This window comes from Oryza glaberrima, chromosome 3 (assembly GCF_000147395.1).
Source record: "Oryza glaberrima chromosome 3, OglaRS2, whole genome shotgun sequence".
Taxonomy (NCBI): Eukaryota; Viridiplantae; Streptophyta; class Magnoliopsida; order Poales; family Poaceae; genus Oryza; species Oryza glaberrima.
The window spans coordinates 15,698,470-15,716,908 of record NC_068328.1 but is presented as its reverse complement, the minus strand read 5'-3'; the positions used below and the strand labels follow the sequence as shown (position 1 = coordinate 15,716,908).

Sequence of the window (18,439 nt, the reverse complement as noted above, 5' to 3'; positions counted from 1 at the left end):
TTAAATACTATAGTAGTATATTGCTTAGAGAAATTATCAATGTGATCCTAACAAAGAATATTTGTTGAGAAAACATACTTTCAAAAATATGGCAGAGGCTATCCGATGAATATGATCCATTTTCAAATGCAGCCCAAGATACATGCCCACGCGAATGCGCGGGCTACCTTCCTAGTTTTATTAAAAAGAATACAACTATAGAGTAGTGCGTTCCCTTAAATCACTCTTTCTTCAAGTTTCTTCGCATCTTACCTTGAAAGTTGAAACACTCTCCTATTCAAATCATTCTCTCTACTAATTTGTCACTAACTCTCTTTTGAGACCGAGAGTAAATTTTCTTTGGGGGTTGAACTTCTCTGGCGCGATTTAACCACTCTTTGTGCATGCTTGTAGTTCTATATCAGATCAAATGATAGATGCTTGAATCTTTTTCAAGGAGATTACAAGGGCCAGGATATAAGAGTTAACCGAATGCCATGACTTATTAATATTCAAAACAACGTCAAATCGCTGTACCTAGGCAGTTTTGTTCTATATCTGCAAGAAAACCCACTGTATCTGTCGGGCAAACGGTGAGACCAAAAATACCGGCCCCAGTAAAGTTTCTATAGAAGAGAAATTCAATTACACATCTGAAACAAATTGAGATTAACAACACGGCACATTCAACACATATGAAGTGAAATAACGTTTGCACGGACACCCTTTCTTGGGATTCTTGCAAGCTTTTCCGATACAAAATAACCCAAATGCTTTCTTTGTTGTTCTTGCTCCGTTGTATGGCGAAGTAACTCTACTAAGCTTGGATTTCTTTGTAGTTTGCAACTCAGGAATGTTATTCAGCCTGGTAAATCCTCTTATACAAAGTCCCCATGATGCAATCGGACCATAGCCTACCAAATCATCAGCTGAGGTCACTTGAAGGGTGCAAACAAAACCGATGAGTTATGCCCACCGAATCCGAACGAGTTCGACAACGCCACCTTTACATCACATCTCTCTTTTTGTGATCCCACTAGAATGCTGACATCCTACATCAATATTGAAACCACAAGCATTTTGGATGGATTAAAACATGGTGGAAAGGATTGCTGAAAATAAAGAACAAGATGGAAGTTGCTGTTCCAAATAACTGATTCAAGCTATTATTTAATGCAACAGGTTGATCTAAACGAAGTTAAACCAGGATTTCTGTTATATGCCTGGCATTTTCATTTTTGGGCACAATGTCTATGAAAACAGAGTATCATTATAACTGAAGCCCTAAAATTTACCAGACATTTGTGAAGTTAAAATAAGTGTGGAGTAAATATATCTCGTTTTAGTTTTTACAAACCACGGCACAAGTTCTTTCATTCAAAAAGTATAAAAAAGAGCCTTACAGAACGACAATTTGGCAAATCTTCTCTTTATACCAGCGTTAGCTTAATTTGGTAAAACAAGAGGAAATAAAAGATTGGATGAATGAAATTACCACATTTTTCTCCGGGTTGTCTAAATTGATATTTGGGTGGACCCAACCAGTCCTTATAGCCTGCACATACAAGCGCAACAGGAAAAAAAATGAGGAAGACGATCATGATGGCCCAATATCATTTGCATTGAAAAATATGAGATATATCATGAAAGACAGCTTGATCGCTGAAGTTGATAACTGGAACTCCCTCCGTTCACAAATGATGTCATTTTAGGATCGTGTGCAATAACATTAAGATCTGATATGTATACTGGACAGATGGTGCTCAACAAAAGTGCTGTTAAGGTTGACATGTAAAAGGTGGACTGATGCTTTGCAATAATCTTAAATCACTAATATATGCAACTATATTAAGATGTGACATGCTAACTGCAACAATTTCTGTCCTTAACAGATGAACTGTTAAGGTTAGTGCTAGTGCCCGTTGGCACCCATACCCAGAGGGTGTACCAAAAGTAGATTGTTATGTGGAGATGGGGTGAATTGGCACAACTATATTAAAAAAGCATTATGCAAGCAGATTGAAAACCATGCGTATTTTGATGGTGGAAACATCAGTAAAATTGGTTATATAGTAGACAGATGGATACTATTTTTTTTTTTAAAAAAAAAGAACAGCGTAACTACAAACACTTCTAAGAATACAAAAGATCTTTTTCTAGCTAAACCCTTCGTTGCCAAACCAACTCTATGTGGTACTGAAAGGTCAGAAAACAAACTGCAAATTGCACAAAATCCTTTGGAAGGGAAATTTTCTTGGTTTGCCATAGGATCTGTTAGAATGTTGAATGACAATTGCAAGCACTGAAGTAAGCTAGTAATTCTTGATGGCATCTTAGTTTTCAAGGGATATTTTCACAGGCGCTACAATAGTGAAGTATTAAAATTGAAGTGTTGCTATAGATTTTTATACAAGCCCAAATGACATGGTATGCCATATATAGTGCTTACTAAAGTGTCCTTTCAACAATGTTAGTATAAATTGAACTGAAGTTACCTTCATAACCATTCACTATTAAATATCCTACAAATATACACAATACCTGATCCTATATCCAGTAAACAAGTCTAGGTTTCATTCTGACTTATTTCAGGGTACATGTGTGCCCAAGTGCCCATATGAAAAACTCCACTTCAATAAACTTTAACAAATATGGTCACTATAAGCAGATATTCTTCCGGCATACTTGACAGCTGAATTTAGTCATCATCAAATCAATCCCTTATTCCCTTTCGAGAATTTTAGAAATCAATCCCTATAGAGAATTTTAGAAATATTATCTGATAGATAAGCAATGGCTGACATTTTATTATACTATTTTATGGGTTCTTAAATCATGACATATTTGTATTTGGGACAACTCTCCAGAACTCAACTGTGTGCTTCAACAGCACAATCTAGCAATGCCAAAATGGTCCTAATCTAGCACTATAGCTTCCTTATTGTCACATCAACTGTGTTTGCCTCGTCGTATTGCAATAATATTTGGGCAATCAAAAGTCAAAACATTAATGTAGAAAAAGTTAAAGCAAGCCCACAAAGGTACGTTCATAAACCAAAATGGCACTAAACAATATAATAAGACAAGAAAGAACCATAAATGCAAATAGTGCAGAAAACCTATGGGGAACAGTAATTAATGGTCACACATTGGATGTTACGAGTGTGCACTCCAGTTCCCATTTCATCTTTCACTTTGCACAATTTCAACTTTTGATATAGAGAAATATTACCTTTCAAATCAATCAACATCTTCCATATCAAATAAACCACAACTATCAACTTATTCAAAATTCAAAGCTTAGGTTGAAATAAATTCAACTCTCAAATGGACTGATGTTTACTTGGTAAATTGAAAAGACACATTCCATACTGGCTACCGCATAAACAAACTTTAAGTTCCAGCATGATTTCCTCAAGTTCCACTCATAAACTGGAACTTATAGTCTATTCAACTTTTAAAATCAGATATGGGTTTTCACTTAGTCATTTCATAAACTTTCAATAGGGCAAGCAACACCAGTCAGCACCAGCAAGGTGGCACTAATACCAGTTGGGGGCTGGTGCTGTGGGATGTGAATGTGTGGGCTAATGGCTGGGGTTGATAAGATGTTGTTTCCAACCTATGGGACTCTCCACGGCAGATGCGTGTTGGGGTGCAGAAGTAGCAGTGAAAATAATGGGGGTGACGGGATGATGAAATAAAGCAGCAGATACTCCTGCCTTTGTGGGTTACTCCATTTATCTTAGTCACAAGCACCTCAGATGGGAAAAATCATGGGTGTGCTGCTTGCTGGGAGGGATCAGAGAACTCACAGGCACCCGTGGATTGGGAAATATAAAAATGTTCTTCTATGATCGGTCCAAATGTAAACACTTACTTGTATAGCAGCCACAGCTTCTATTCCACCTGCAGCTCCTAGCAGATGACCCGTCATTGACTTTGTTGAGTTTACTCTAAGCTGCATTGTAGAATGCAAGGTTTAATATATGTAACTCAAAATCAAGAGAAAAGTAGAAAGGCTTTCAAAAGAAATTTTAGATTTCTGAAAAGGAGGCATGCCTGAGGGTTCTGACCAAAACAGCGGTTGAGAGCTTCAAATTCCTTCAAATCACCCATCTGCGTCGATGTTGCATGGGCATTTACATAATTAATGTCTTCCTTTGCTACTCCTGCATCTGCTAGTGCATTTTCAATACAAAGGATAACCCCTCTACCTGATAGTATATAAGCATAATATTAGTATCTACATAGACAAGGAAATATGAGGAGAATAACAGTGAATAGGAGATCAAATGCACCACAAGGTATAACCATTCTTCACCTTCAGGATGTGGCTCTGTCATGTGGTATGCATCACATGTGAAGCTTCCTCCTAGAAACTCAGCATATATTTGTGCACCTCTTTGCTGTAAATAATGTATATCCATATTGCACGTCTTAAAATTTGAACAAAATCACTATGAATCAATCAGGAAAAAAGAAGAATTTGCACAAATGCAACCTTAGCATGCTCAAGTTCTTCCAGAAGAAGCACACCAGCCCCTTCTCCCATTACAAATCCATCACGATCCTGTGATACAAAAGACAGATAAAAGAATATTGAACCAATGAGAGTACTGCAGAATCATCACCATCAAGTAAATATGTGCACTCAGCTAGTAAGAGTATTGTCGAATGCATCATTCACACAAAAATGCAGTGTAGAAACATGAATCAAATTGATTGGTTAAAATTATTGAAGAACTAACCACATCCCACGGCCGAGAAGCTTTTGCTGGATCATTATTTCTCTGTGAAAGAGCTCTGCAAGCCACAAAACCACCCAATCCTGCATGCAATGGTTCGAAAGATCCAAACAGTAAGTTTGACTTGTACAAGAAAAGGCAAAAGATTTAAGTAAAAAAAATTGATAACAACTGGAATAATGATAACTCAAATAATTAAAACCATACCAATCGGAATAATTGGTGCATCAGAACCACCACAAAGCATCACATCCTGCATATTTAGGATAAATTACAATTAGGATGTTTTCACCTTCCAGAAGAGATCACAATAAGATGGTGTGGCTTACAGTTTCCCCTCTTCTGATATGATTAGCTGCATTTAGTATGCAGAAATTACTGGTGGCGCAAGCAGTAGAGATAGAATAGTTTGGGCCCATCCAGCCCTGCTCGGGAATACAATTTTACTTCTTGAGAATTCATTACTAATTAATGAGAAAGTTTATAAAAAAAATAGTCAAAGGCCAGATGACATATAAGTTACCAGATCCATCGCAAGTATTGCAGAACCCATGTTTGTAGTCGCAAAAGGTACACAGAATGGGTTCATCTTCTTGTAGGATACCCTCAATGCTTCAATTGCATCACTAAAAATCTGCTTAAAATACCACCATAAGCTTGAACTAAACTGAAGAGGAAAGTGTCTAAAGAAAAAAAGGTTGCTTCTTGTAGGAAGCAAAAATAGTGCAGTGTGTGAAGATTTGAACCTTCATGCCACCCATAGCAGAACCAACAAGAACTCCACATCTCGATTTGTCCAACTCATTCATGACTTCTTCGGTGATTCCACCGTTTTCCAATGCTTTTTTCCCAGCAGTTATCAAATATAGCATGAACTTGTCCATTCTCTTAGCTAATTTTGGTGCTACCCAGCCATCAGTTGAGAAGGACTTGATTTCTCCTGCAATTCTCTGCATGAGATAAAAAAATTATTTTTGAACTATATTGTAAAAATGAACCTCCATCCAGTAGAAAAGGTAAAGTACCGTGGGGTACTTGGAGCAGTCAAATGCTTCTATCTCGCTTATTCCACTAACACCCTGTAGAAGGTTGTTATAAAACTCATCAGGATCATGGCCTAACGGTGTCACGACACCCATGCCAGTGACGACCACTCTCCGTTGTTTAATATCAGGCTTCTTGCTTTCCACAGCTCCCCTTTCAGGATGCAAAGCTATAGCCATGGGTATTCCTGCAGTTCATAAGAAATCTCATTACGATGGTGGGCAATTAACTCAACTTAGCGCATATGGCCAAACAAAAGAAAAGTAGCACCATCCAAAAAAACAAGCTTATCAATTGCATGCTTCTCCGAGCACCGGCTTAGTGGTCAGTGGTCACCTACGTACTGTAACTGTTGGGGCCCTATGTGCCATCAACAGAAAGTACAAAGTTGACAAATAGCAGTAGCAGGGCTGTTCCGTTCAGATAATTCTCCGGGCAAGCAGGTGATGAAACGTAATTACATTGTAATGGAAGTTGCAAGTTAGCAATATCACTAAATTAAACTTAAGGTTTCCCCAAGGACAAGATCTCAGTTTCCTCTAGTACCATGCCAAACATTAACATTTCGCAAGGACAAGATTTCAGGGTTTTCTTTAGTACCATGCAAAACATTAACATCTCCAACTGGTTCTTTAGTCCCCCTTCTCGCACCTCTCTCGCTATACTTACACATTCTGACCAAACTCCCAGGTATACTAGAACAACAAAAGAATCATAGACAGCCAACCATGTTGATGCCGAAGCGGCCAATTCACTCCAATAGCGTGCAACATACATGGCATTGACGAACAAGGTGAAAAAAACAAAAGAAAAATAGGAGTACTACACCAAGATGCCCAGCACAAAGCAGCGAATCATCCTTGCCTTGTGCGCCTCAAATCCCAAACGCGCACGCGAGCGATGTGACATCTAAAAACCGCATAAAAATCGCACCACGAACGCCCTCGTCGATACTACCAATGCGGTTAAAACCACCACCACCACACCGCGATTTTTACAGTATTACACTCGAGCGAGCAAAAGACAGCACACACGAGAAAAAGATGGAAATGGAAATGGACTCACCACCAGAGCGCGCGCCCCTGCCGCCTCGGCACCGCGCGCCGGGGGGGCGGCCGCGGCGCGACGAGCCGAACATGGCGCCGCCGTGCCTGCGCAGCTGCTTCTCCTTGCCGGCGGCGTCGCCGCAGGCCGCCGAGAGGCAGGCGGCGACGAGCCAGGTGCAGAGCGGCGGCGCCACCACCCCGGCCATTGCTTTGCTGCGGATGGAGATCCCCGGCGGCGATGCGACCCCTGGTTCGTGTCACGCGGAGGGGGGGGATCGGGCCGGGCGCATCCACGGGCGGGGGGGCAGCAAAGCAAGAACGTCGGCGGCGCCAAGAACCCCGGGGGCCGCGCCGAGATGCGCGCGGCGGCGGCGGCGGCGGCGCCCGGGCGAGGTGCGGGGCAGGCAGGCGGAGGGGGGAGGAGCGGTGGAGGAGCGAGGCGGCGAGCGGGGGGTGGTTTATATGGAGAGGAGGCGCATCTGGGATGAGGTGGCGGCAGCCGCCATTAGCAGGTGGAGGTGGAGGTCGCGGTGGGTTGGAGAAAACATTGGAAAGAAGAAGCGGAGGAGGAGGAGGAGGAGTTTTTAATACACCACAAATTTTATTTTATTTTGTTTTGATTATATTTTAATAAAAAAAATATAAACCCGACGCAATTTTTAATACCTTTTTTTTATCTTTTTCTGTGTTTGTATGTTATTTTGTAAATTAAATAATAAATGGAGAACCGGAGAAACAGAGAAAAAAAATGATGAATATGATTTTTTGGGTTTTCTTTTCGTGTTTGCGTTTTTCTTTTATTAATTAAAAGAGAAACGGAGAAGAAAAAAAAATGAATTGATATGATTTTTGTTCTCTTTTTGTGTTTGTATATTAATTAAATAAGGAAGTGGAGAAAAAGAGAAGAAAACAAATAAATGAATGTGATTTTTGGTTTTTGGTTGGTGTGTTTGTGTGTGTGATGGGATTTTGATGAGGGCATGAGGAGGCCAGGTAGGGCTCTGGATGCTCCAATAGAGTTTGGTTGCAGATATATGGATTTGGATTTTGAGATCACGAGATCACAACGTGGGAGAGTCGACAGTGAGAGGTCTCTGTGTTGCGGGATTACATAGAGAGAGAGAGTATGTGTGTGTGACTGAGATTTTTGTGTTTTTAATAAAGGATATTTGTTTGTTTTCTAACAACAGTTTGAACTGGTGCTAGCATAGTAGTACCATCTGGCACTTTGAGTTATTGCCATACAGAACTCACTGTATTATAATTATGGGCTTTATTTTTATAGTGGATTCACGATGTTGGCTGTTTAACACAGTTGACCACAAAATAATTCTCTATCCAGATCTCAAATACTTAAACTTTCAATAACCCTTTGAATATTTTTATCACAAATAAGTGGAATTTTATAATGTGTGCATGTGACACATTTAAACTTTCAATAACCCTTTGAATATTTTTATCACAAATAAGTGGCATTTTACAATGTTTGCATGTAACACATTTAAACTTTGAATAACCTTTTGAATATTCAACTTCTTATAAAAAAAATGGATATGTAAGATTGTCTTCAACAAATAGTTCCGAAATATAATAGTTGTTCTACATTCTTCAATCTTCATAGTTTTTAGGCCATCCCCAACCCAAAATCATAATGGAGTTTACATACTTGCCATGTCATATAAACATTATGTGAAAAAACTATGTATTCCATGGATGGTGTCTTCAAATTAAATTCTCATCCAATCACCTCTCTTATCTCTCCTTTTATCCACCTATCTCCTTGTTTTCATTCTTGGTTCTTGTGTAGAGATGGTTTCTTCATCTTTTTACCTCTCTCCTCATTAACTCTCTTGCCACATATCATTTTTGCTTATGTGACAATGTATTTAATGCTATGGACACTAGATGACATGGAGGGTTGGGATGGCCTTATTATACTACAGTACAAGTAACTAGTAAGCAAAGTAATATCTTGGTGACCGTGTCGATGCCTAAAACTTAACTTATATGTGACCGCAATGAGTAATTTCCTAGGCAAAAGATTTTTAGCATGAAGGATGAAAGAATAGGCATCAGAATATGACCCAATACAAATCTGAACTCACATGACCACAAAATAAAATTGTACAATTTCTCCTAATTGACACCAAAAAATCACTTGTCCTTTAGCAAATAAGGACATATGTATAATTTCAATGGCATATGAAATATTAACCTTTTCTTCATAAGGATGGAGTTAGCTTTTATATAATATTGGGGAACTATATAGAGTTCAAATTAGTGTTTATTTTCTCCTAAATTTATTTTAATCATCTAGAAGGAACATATATAAATCCATTTAAGGACCTTAATCCATTTTCTCCCAATTTGTCACCCTCCATAAACTATTAGTTAGATCTAGAATCATTCTAAATTGTATTTCTTAGTGGCTAGTTAACTCTAGAGCTAATTTGGAAAGACTTCAGAACAATTACTTTTGTTCTAGATACATTTAATGTTTTCAAATGTACTAGTATTGTCGAAGGACCTAGTCATAAAATGTATTGCTGACGGAATTAGACCAAACAAATTTTAAAACACTACTTGCTTTCTAGGGTCTTTTTCAATTGCTTATTGGGCTATCTGGGACAGGTACTCATAATCAAAGTGATATGTACAAGTTACAGTGCTACAAAGAAGAAAAATACCAAGGGCAATTACTAGAAAATTAAGTGACCAAAGAAAATGACAGCAGCAAAATGAAGCCAATAAAGCGCACACAAAAAAAAAATCCGTTTATTTACTCCTGTGACATTCTAGTCGCTCACTGTACAATGAGTTTGTCATCCTTTTATGACATAAAGATGAGTAGAATGCCGACAATAATGTCCTAGGCCATCATGACAGCAACACCATTTGAAAAAAAGCATGGCTACATGGTCAGTCCTTGGTCTAATTTCTTTTTTTTTAGTTTTTGTTCTTTTGTGCACAGTCACAATTTTTGTCTGTTCGAGTCAATGACACAGTTTTATTTCGTTGTTATTTATTTTGGCTGCTTGCATCATGTCTTGCTTCCATCATGCATGTACATTCAGCTTAATTAGAAAAACTGGCATATGTTGTTGGTTTTGATGTTACAAGTGTAGTTACCATTAAGCCCAACCTTTTTTCTGACGATCAATGCACTTTCAGTATCATTTTTTATCCTTATTGCAAAATTTGCTTTATATAACATCCAGGTTTTTTTAGAGGGAAAAGAATGCAGATAGCAGAAAACCAAAAGCAGTTTTATAATCTTCCCTTGTGACGAGTGACGACCAATGATGAGCCGTGTAAAATTTCTCTACAAATGTTGTTCTGTCATGCATGTACATTCAGCATAGAAAGTTGGTGTTACTAGAAGAACAGACGGTAAACATCCAGTCATCCATTTTACTGAAGATATATGCACATTCAGTATTTATTACAATTTACAACCGTTTTAAAATACAAACATTTCTAGTATTCAAATAATATTCCACGATATAAGCATTTCTACCATCATTCATAGTAGTGCTAATACATGTCTCATCAATCACTTTACATTTAAATTTCTTTCTATTCTATTTCTAACCACCGTCCTACTCTTTACCCTTCTTATTTATTGAAGGGCACCAAAGTTTTTTAAGTGTTTATATTTTGAGATTGACGAAGAAATTTCTTCAGCGTGGCAGCAGCTTTGTAAACTGAGGAAAAATAGAGAGAGAAGTAACGCACCCAGCAGAAAGCAAAAGCTTAGCTCACGCAGTTTTCATATCTTCAATGGTGATGACAAATCGCAAGTGAGTCGTGTAAAAATTCTCTACAATTACCGGGTGTTGCTGCCTTCAGAATCTGAAGTTCATAGAGCAGTTCAAGTTGTACGCTATTGTGCTATTGTACTGTGGCAGCACGGCCGTTTCTCTGACCGATTTGGACATTCTTTGCCTTCTTCATGACTGATCATCAGAAACCTCGAGCTGTTAGAGGAAACTGGCCATTGAAAACCCACGTACTTAAACACCAAATTGGCAATTAGTCACCACCGGAATGAAATTCAAGGAAGAATGTTGAGATAGGTACCAGGCAAAATTTGACCCGGTGTCTCGTATTTTGTCACACTTTGACACAGAAAGAACACGGAAGCAAAAAAACGCCAAATGCGTGCTTAGCAGAGCGTGCGATGCGTGCCAAAATCTGGTCGTCCAAGCAATTTGAAATGCACACGTCGGGAATTTCTAGATATCCAAGAGCTCGTCAAAAACCCGGCATGTGTGTGGTGAGAAATCGAAATCTAACGGCAAATCATGCAAGTTTGCAGCCGAAACTTGCCGGGATTTCCTTGTCTTTCTCCTTAATTTAGCCAAAGTGCTGTGCCGCCGGCATTGCTCGGCTCACGCGTGTTTGATGAGGCGCTAGATAAGGTAGCTAAAATGCGAAGCTAAGCTTGTTTGGCTGTGTTGCAGCTGGCACGCCAAGGCTGGCATTTAGTTGCTAACCCAACAGAAATATTGATCCTACCAGCTTAATTAGACGAGGATGTCTGAACCTTAATTTGGGCCCAATCTGATTTGATACCTCTGCAGCTGCCAAAGCATGTGCAAACGGAAGAGTTCAGGAGGCTGAAGATATATGCTTCAGTTCTTGTCGAGAAACAGTGCAGATTTGTTCTTACATCCGACCCGGAACTCTAGCAAGAGTCTGTTTAATAAGAATGTCAGAAATGGAAACATCATAAGTTGATTCTGATTTAGATCAAACCACAGGCAGACAGGCGAATGAATACTCCCACCAAACGTAGGGCAAATGGGGCGCTTAATCGTCAGTGCAACTTGGGAGCATTCGGCAAATGAAGGGATTAAAGCTGCCTTCACTCGTATTAATGAGCTTGCAAAATCAGCTCAGCTATTGCACCATGCTCAGTTGTCGAGATAGCGAGATAATTGCCATAATGTCCAGAAACTATTAGATACTTTATCAAACGTTTGAGCAAATCCATAATGTCAGGCAGCAACGTTATGCAGTTATACCACAGATGCATGCCATAAATATCAAGCATAAGGCACAGGAATGCTCACCGACAAATGACATCAGAAGATATACAAGAAAAATTACCAGAGTTGCAAGTCATAGCATTTGCTCACAAAATGCACTTGAAGCAATGTTATCCATGAACGTTGACAGGAAGGAAGCTAACACGCAGTAACCAGATGCATCGGCATTCAAAATTGATTCTCACTTAACATTATGCAATACTTTAACATGGAGCTACTTAAACAGATCTACCAAATACATTACATAATGTTAAGTAACTCAGTTTTCCTCCAGTAGCTGACGAATGATGACCCGCACATTTCCTACCAGCCAGTAGGTGCCGGAGCACTGCCTTCCTCCCAACCAGGGGCGGCAGGAGGTGCAACAGCAGCAGCAGCGGCAGGAGGAACAGCAACCGCATCCCACCCTTCTGAAGCCACAGGAGCTGCCGTTTGAATGCACAACAAGCATTAGACCATGTTACAGGTTTTAGAGAGTTTTTAGACAGTTTAGTCTCATCATAGAACCAAAAAAAAGAAGCACTTTTGATAGAAGCGTTAGTATTGTTCTATTTATTCAACATTAGTCTAATCCCATTGTTCAAGACATTATAACAATTAATCTTGTTTATGCAATCAAACATATCATCAGACAAAAGACAACCAAGAAACCAATCACACAATTGAAGTCCAATTAGACAGGCTAAGACACTTGTAAACTCTTCAGCTTAACACACTGCAATTAAAGTTCTACTCACTCCAGATGAGAATCTAATCCAACTGTTCAAAAAATACTTGTCCCCATAGACTTTTCTATTCTCTTTATTCACATGTAAATCTCACCTGGTGATCACCATAAAAAACTTATACCATTTTACCCTCATAATATCCCGTTTCCCCTCTACACACAAAACTTATCCCATTTTACCCTCATAGTATCCCGTTTCCCCTCAACACATGAAGCATTTTTTGGTTGGATAAGAACTAAAAATTACCTAGGTACAAATGACCTCGTAGAGCTTCAAATGTGTACCATATAATCTCATATAAGCTCATAATTTACTAAACATCATATTAAGGGAAACAGGAGAAATACTTAAGTAGGAATGAAATTAAGATTGTTGAAAATCAGGGCGGCAAGCCAACCTGGAGCAGCACCCCATTCCCCAGTCGGTGCAGCAGGGAGGGCAGGAGGCTGGACCTCTCCACCCCATTGCTGGTCACCCCAATTGTCAGTTGGAGCAGCACCATACTCAGCAACTGCAGCATATTCAGGACCTACTGCAGCCTCCTCTTCCTCCTGCTCCTTAGCTTCCTCTGGATCTCTATAAAAGAAAAGATCAACCTACAAAAGAGAAACAGAATCAAGGAGAAATTAGAAGACTTACGGCTTGTTTGGTAACTCGATGGAAGGGGATTGGGAATTTACACAAGGGAATTGATGATGGGATTAAGATGGGAATTTGATTTTTAATCCCAATATCTTGTTTGGTAGAGGTGATGGAAATTGATAGGGAGTTTAGTTGGAGATTAGGTCATTAATAAAAACGGATGGCTGAGATTTGCTTAGACAAAGTAAAGGAGGAATTCCCTCCCAATTACCTGCCCCTACCCAGGTATTGAAAAGGAGGAAGTTCCTTCCTCAATTCCCCATCCCCATCCCACCAAAATTCCCATGTCTCCCAACCAAGCAAAACACTTAATAGCCTCATCCCTCTAAACTCCCAATCCCTCCTAAAAACTCCCTCCAACCAAATGGGCCGTTATAGGTAGCATGTTATACACAAAAGGCAATTCAGGTACAGATCCAAAAATGATGAATTGAAATGTGTTCAATCATTGTCAAAGTTTACCATGATATCCCACTTGTGCCCAGGGAGAATTGTGCCACGCATCTGAAGAACCATCCTAGCAAGCAGCCAGAAGAGGCAACCAATGCTCTGCTTCCCCTTGTTGTTGGCAGGAATACCAATGTCGACATAGCGCATGGGAGAATCAGTGTCACAGAAAGCAATAGTGGGGATGTTTCCAAGAGCAGACTCCTTGATTGGCTGCACAAAACATCAAAACAATTGACAGCTATAAACACATATGCAAACTCCATTGCAAAAGAGTGCTCATGGAACAAATATAACCTGATGATCTGTCCTGGGGTCAGTAAGGATGAGAAGACGTGGCTCACTGAATGAGGTTTGCAGTTGGTTGGTAAATGTACCAGGAGTGTGCCTGCCAGCAATGGCATGAGCTCCGGTGTACTGTGCAAACTTGAGGACAGCCCTCTGACCATAAGGCCTAGCAGACTGCACGATGATGTCCTGTGGGTTCTCAATGGCAACAATCACTCTGGCAGCCAGCTGAAGCTTCTCCCAGGTTTTGCCAAGGTTAATGATGAAAATGCCTGAAGGAAAATATGCAAGGATAGCCTCTTGTCATCACCATTGTTACATAATCAAGAATCTATCGCTTATGAGAATGCAGATGAAGGAGGCCTTTCACATTCACGTTTTCTTCAACAACAAAAGAAATCATTACAAGAAGCATACTTTACCTCGTCAGGTTGCTGCATTAAACAATAAATTATAAAGGGAAAAAAACCATGATCCAGGGCACAAGTTTCAAAAATAGGAGAAGTTGCCGCATGTAACATTTGTGAGAAATTGGAATTGAACAACAATCCCACTACCCCAGCACAAGACAAGACTAGGTTGCTTCGGCTGAATAGATAGATTAAACTATTAGGCCCTTGGTGCATGGTAACTACTAATAACTATGAAAAAAACCTAGCAACCGTACTGCATTACCTCCATATGCTGAAACATTAATCCCATCACAAACAGAAAAAAAAAAAGAACAGCGGCATGGTCTCCTGCCAGTCTACAATTAGCAAAAACACACCAAAGCCCGCATCCTAACACAACGGATTTCGGCTTATCACAGGGAAGAAACCTACTCACTCGCACCAACTTAGACAGATCTAGCTACGCCTACGCCTGCGAGATCGCGACGGACCACAAATCTAGAAGAGGTATGATCTATACGCGAGCGGGTGGGGTTTCGAGGGGAGGGAGGGGGAGGCGCGGATCGTACCGTCGGATCGGCGCTTGTAGACGTAGCGCTCCATCTGGAAGTCGCAGTTCTTGGTGCCGAGGTGGACGTCCGCCGCGAGCATCATCTGGATGTCCTGCTCCCGCTGGGAGAGCGCCCGCGGGGCGCCGCCGCCGCCGCCGCCTGCCGCAGCCGCCGCCATCGTCGATGTCGCCGCCGGGGAAGGAGGGGGAGCTAGCTAGGGTTGGGGAGAGGTGGCGGCGCGATGGGAGGATGTGAGAGAGAGAGAGGAGGGTTTGGAGATGGGAGGTTTATAAGTATATGGGCCTTTTGGGCTAAAACCCTAGACCTCTCATTCAAGTTTCTTTTTCAGATTTATGATTTTTTTATCAAGAGAAACTATATCTATTTATTTTTTTAAGGCAGAATGATTTTTTTTTATTTTCTGAGTTTCACCTTGGATCAAGTCTTTACACTTTGGACCCAGTAACTTTGCTATTTTTTTTTGTTTGGACCACGGCAAAAAAAACTTCCATCTACAAGTTCAATCAAATCGGTTATGATAGACCAACGAACATTCCCTTATATGCAACACATATCTTTACTAGATTAGAGGGTTGACATGAATAGTTAAAAGAGTTGGGTGATCCAAACCGAAAAATGACAAAGTTACTGTCAAGGTTATGGATACCACATACCTAATAGTAGTTGACTAAATCTCGGCAGGACCCACCACATACCATGTCTTATACGGACACTGACCTCGGATATGGATAAAGTTCCGGATAAGGAAAGACAACCAGAGTTCTACATGAAAACGACAAGGACTACTCGGATTATATCCATATTGGTTTCCCTAGTTCTATTTGGACAAGAGAACACCTATGGGTATAAATACAAGACCCCCTGGAGGAGAGGGGACGCGGAACAATAGATCAAGATACAAGATCAACATATAAACCAACATACGCCAAGACAAGACGCTGGATATCGACTTCAGAGATAGGCATGGCTAGTCCCCTACGGTGCCTATGGCTACCGTCAGGAGAGATATAGCGTTGTCTCTGATCTCGCCGGATGCGGATTCGAGGAGGAAGGCTCTCCTGTTGTCGACTACGAGTCAGACCTTCAGACTGCCATGTCAACAATAGTTAGATAGGCTACCCCAAATATTGTACTGGTGTGATTATGATGAATAAGAGCAACGATCGGCTTCGGCCAACAGGATGTAAGGTTATTACCTGACAATTCAGGGGCCCGAACCTGTATAAAAATCCTCGTCTCTGTCTCTTTTACCTAAGTCTCGCATATATCCTAGTACCAACGATCCCTATACTATGCAAATACCGGAATCGCGACATCAAACGTTGATAGTTACCGGTTCTAAAATAAAAATATTGGATAAGGCATAGTCTAAAGTAAAACTTTGACCGTAAAAGATGACCAAAACTTTAATTTACTCTTTTTATTTATATAGGAACTTATAAAACATGAACAAAATTACTCTACATCATATTCTAAAATCTAAACAAACAATCAGCATGCATTAAGATACAGTGTGTAACACAAAAAACATATTATAGTATTGTTATACCGATGCTTATTAACCATGTTGTCGTGCTCTCACATATCATGCTTGTTAGCTTTAACATTAACAATATACGAGACAAAGAACAATATGCTACTCTTACGGTCTTACCGTGTAGTTTCAACAAAATGACATTTAATATGATGCACCGGATAAAAAGCCATTTAATACGTTGCCTTCAGTATATTTTGTCACTTTGCAGATTTTTAGCTATTTTCTTTTCTTTTCTCCCTTGCACATGAAATGAGTGAAACGTCCTTGGCTCCTCCTTAACAGATCAGATCAACCCCTTCTCAATCCAAATCAAGAGTTGCATTGCCGCTCGACCGCTGCCTCCGCAGCATTGCCCGCCCATCGTGCGGTTCCTCCAGCACCGCTCTGTCGCTGCTTGCCACCTCCGCCATGCCACGCGACTCCTCCAGCGCCGCCGACCGCCTTCTCTCTCTCTCTCTCTCTCTCCGTCTCCGTCTCCGTTTCTAGCGTTGGATGGCATCAGGGAAGCAGGACCAGGAGTGCCGTCGCCCATCCGCCTTGGCCTTTCCCCGCGCTCATGTCCCTACTGGCCAGACAGGAAGACAAGAAGACCTAGTCTGCCAATTTATCCTTAAAATTATATTGCTCAGTTGAACAATTTGTATATGCACTGAATTACGTGTTAAATGGTTTGTGTATGAACTCGATTGAACAATCTGGAACTCTGGTTTGGCTGCTGTCAATCTGAAAATTTGAGTTTGGTGCTCATTTGTCTGCCTGCTATTTTGATGCCTGAGTTGGTACAGAGATAGCCTACATGTCAATATGAACTATTTAGGAGCAGCCAAGGGTGTTTTTGCGTGAAGGGGGAGAAGAGGAAATCAAATAGCTAAAACTTTTCAAAGTAGCAAAATATCCTGAAGAGAATGTATTGAGTGATATTTTATCCGGTATATTTTACCAAGTGACATTTTGTTGAGACCACCTGATAAGTGTGGCATATTGTCCTATTTCTCGACATATACTCTCTCCGTCAAAAAAAGACAAACCCTGGGTTTCCGTGCCAACGTTTGACCGTCCGTCTTATATGAATTTTTTTTATAATTAGTATTTTCATTGTTGTTAAATGATAAAACATGATTAATACTTTATGCGTGACTTATCTTTTTATTTTTTTTCATAATTTTTTCAAATAAGACGGACGGTCAAACGTTGGACACGAAAACCAGGGTTTGTCTTTTTTAGGATGGAGGGAGTAAGCTTTCAAAATTCAGTACTAATAAATATTAGTGGCGTTTATTTGGCTCTTGCGTACTGTGTTCGAGAAAAAAAAGGTATTAATGACGAACCAAAACTAAATCGAACATATACTAATCAACGAAGTTATATCGCATAAGCATTTGTGAGTATATTTTACTGCTATTTTCTCATAGGAATAAGTCTGTTTGACCTCTCTCAATTCTTGCCCTTGGTTGAATCGCCTCCCTTAACCGTAATATCGGGTATAACTCATCTCCCATCTTCAAAAACTGGTGCAAATCGAGTTCCTCGGCAGTTTGGCTGGTGGTTTTGTCCTACGTGGCATCCCTCAATTCTTGCCCTTGGTTGAATCGCCTCTATCAACCGTAATGCAAGGTATAACTCCTCTCCCATCTTCGAAAACTTGTGCAAATCGAGTCCCTCGGCGATTTGGCTGGTGGTTTTGTCCTACGTAGCATCCATGTGGCTTGTTGACTTAGTCTTCGTGCCATTAGTCGTCTACATGGTACTTATGTGTCAACTAAAAAATAAAAACTTAATGGGACCCACATGTCAAACCGACAAAAAAGGAGTAAAATATAGTGGCCCTACATGTTAATCTTCTATCCCTTCACCCATATCTCTCAGTCACTTTCCCACTAGGACGTCCCCGACGAGCTCGGGGCTATTGGCGCCGGCGCTGGCTACCCCACTGGCGTCCACTAAAGATCCCTCGCCAAACTCCGC

The 18,439-nt window shown here is 40.4% G+C and overlaps 2 protein-coding genes across 2 annotated transcripts; both read right to left on the bottom strand.

Annotated features, from left to right (window-relative positions):
* Nucleotides 1–457: 457 nt before the first annotated feature.
* LOC127767105 (3-oxoacyl-[acyl-carrier-protein] synthase II, chloroplastic-like) lies at nucleotides 458–7,377 on the bottom strand. The gene is made up of 13 exons (XM_052292330.1): nucleotides 6,837–7,377; nucleotides 5,753–5,958; nucleotides 5,474–5,677; nucleotides 5,251–5,361; nucleotides 5,057–5,152; nucleotides 4,935–4,980; nucleotides 4,731–4,810; nucleotides 4,484–4,552; nucleotides 4,304–4,388; nucleotides 4,042–4,196; nucleotides 3,860–3,940; nucleotides 1,475–1,534; nucleotides 458–1,031 (listed from the first exon to the last, which is right to left on the bottom strand). Exons 1-13 carry the CDS (start codon nucleotides 7,021–7,023, stop codon nucleotides 915–917), a joined length of 1,497 nt encoding a protein of 498 aa, XP_052148290.1. The 5' UTR covers nucleotides 7,024–7,377; the 3' UTR covers nucleotides 458–914.
* A 4,537-nt stretch (nucleotides 7,378–11,914) lies between these two features.
* LOC127768141 (40S ribosomal protein SA-like) lies at nucleotides 11,915–15,175 on the bottom strand. The gene is made up of 5 exons (XM_052293673.1): nucleotides 14,935–15,175; nucleotides 13,983–14,245; nucleotides 13,701–13,898; nucleotides 12,994–13,192; nucleotides 11,915–12,293 (listed from the first exon to the last, which is right to left on the bottom strand). Exons 1-5 carry the CDS (start codon nucleotides 15,092–15,094, stop codon nucleotides 12,172–12,174), a joined length of 942 nt encoding a protein of 313 aa, XP_052149633.1. The 5' UTR covers nucleotides 15,095–15,175; the 3' UTR covers nucleotides 11,915–12,171.
* Between the last annotated feature and the right edge of the window lie 3,264 nt (nucleotides 15,176–18,439).

Coding starts and splice junctions, on each gene's coding strand:
- LOC127767105 (XM_052292330.1), bottom strand. CDS start 7,023: ATGGCCGGGGTGGTGGCGCCGCCGCTCTGCACCTGGCTCGTCGCCGCC. Junction 5,678..5,752: donor ACTGCTCCAAGTACCCCACG/GTACTTTACCTT, acceptor TATCTCATGCAG/AGAATTGCAGGAGAAATCAA. Junction 4,811..4,934: donor TGCACCAATTATTCCGATTG/GTATGGTTTTAA, acceptor CATTGCATGCAG/GATTGGGTGGTTTTGTGGCT.
- LOC127768141 (XM_052293673.1), bottom strand. CDS start 15,094: ATGGCGGCGGCTGCGGCAGGCGGCGGCGGCGGCGGCGCCCCGCGGGCG. Junction 13,899..13,982: donor ACCCCAGGACAGATCATCAG/GTTATATTTGTT, acceptor TGTTTTGTGCAG/CCAATCAAGGAGTCTGCTCT. Junction 13,193..13,700: donor GGCACAAGTGGGATATCATG/GTAAACTTTGAC, acceptor TCTCTTTTGTAG/GTTGATCTTTTCTTTTATAG.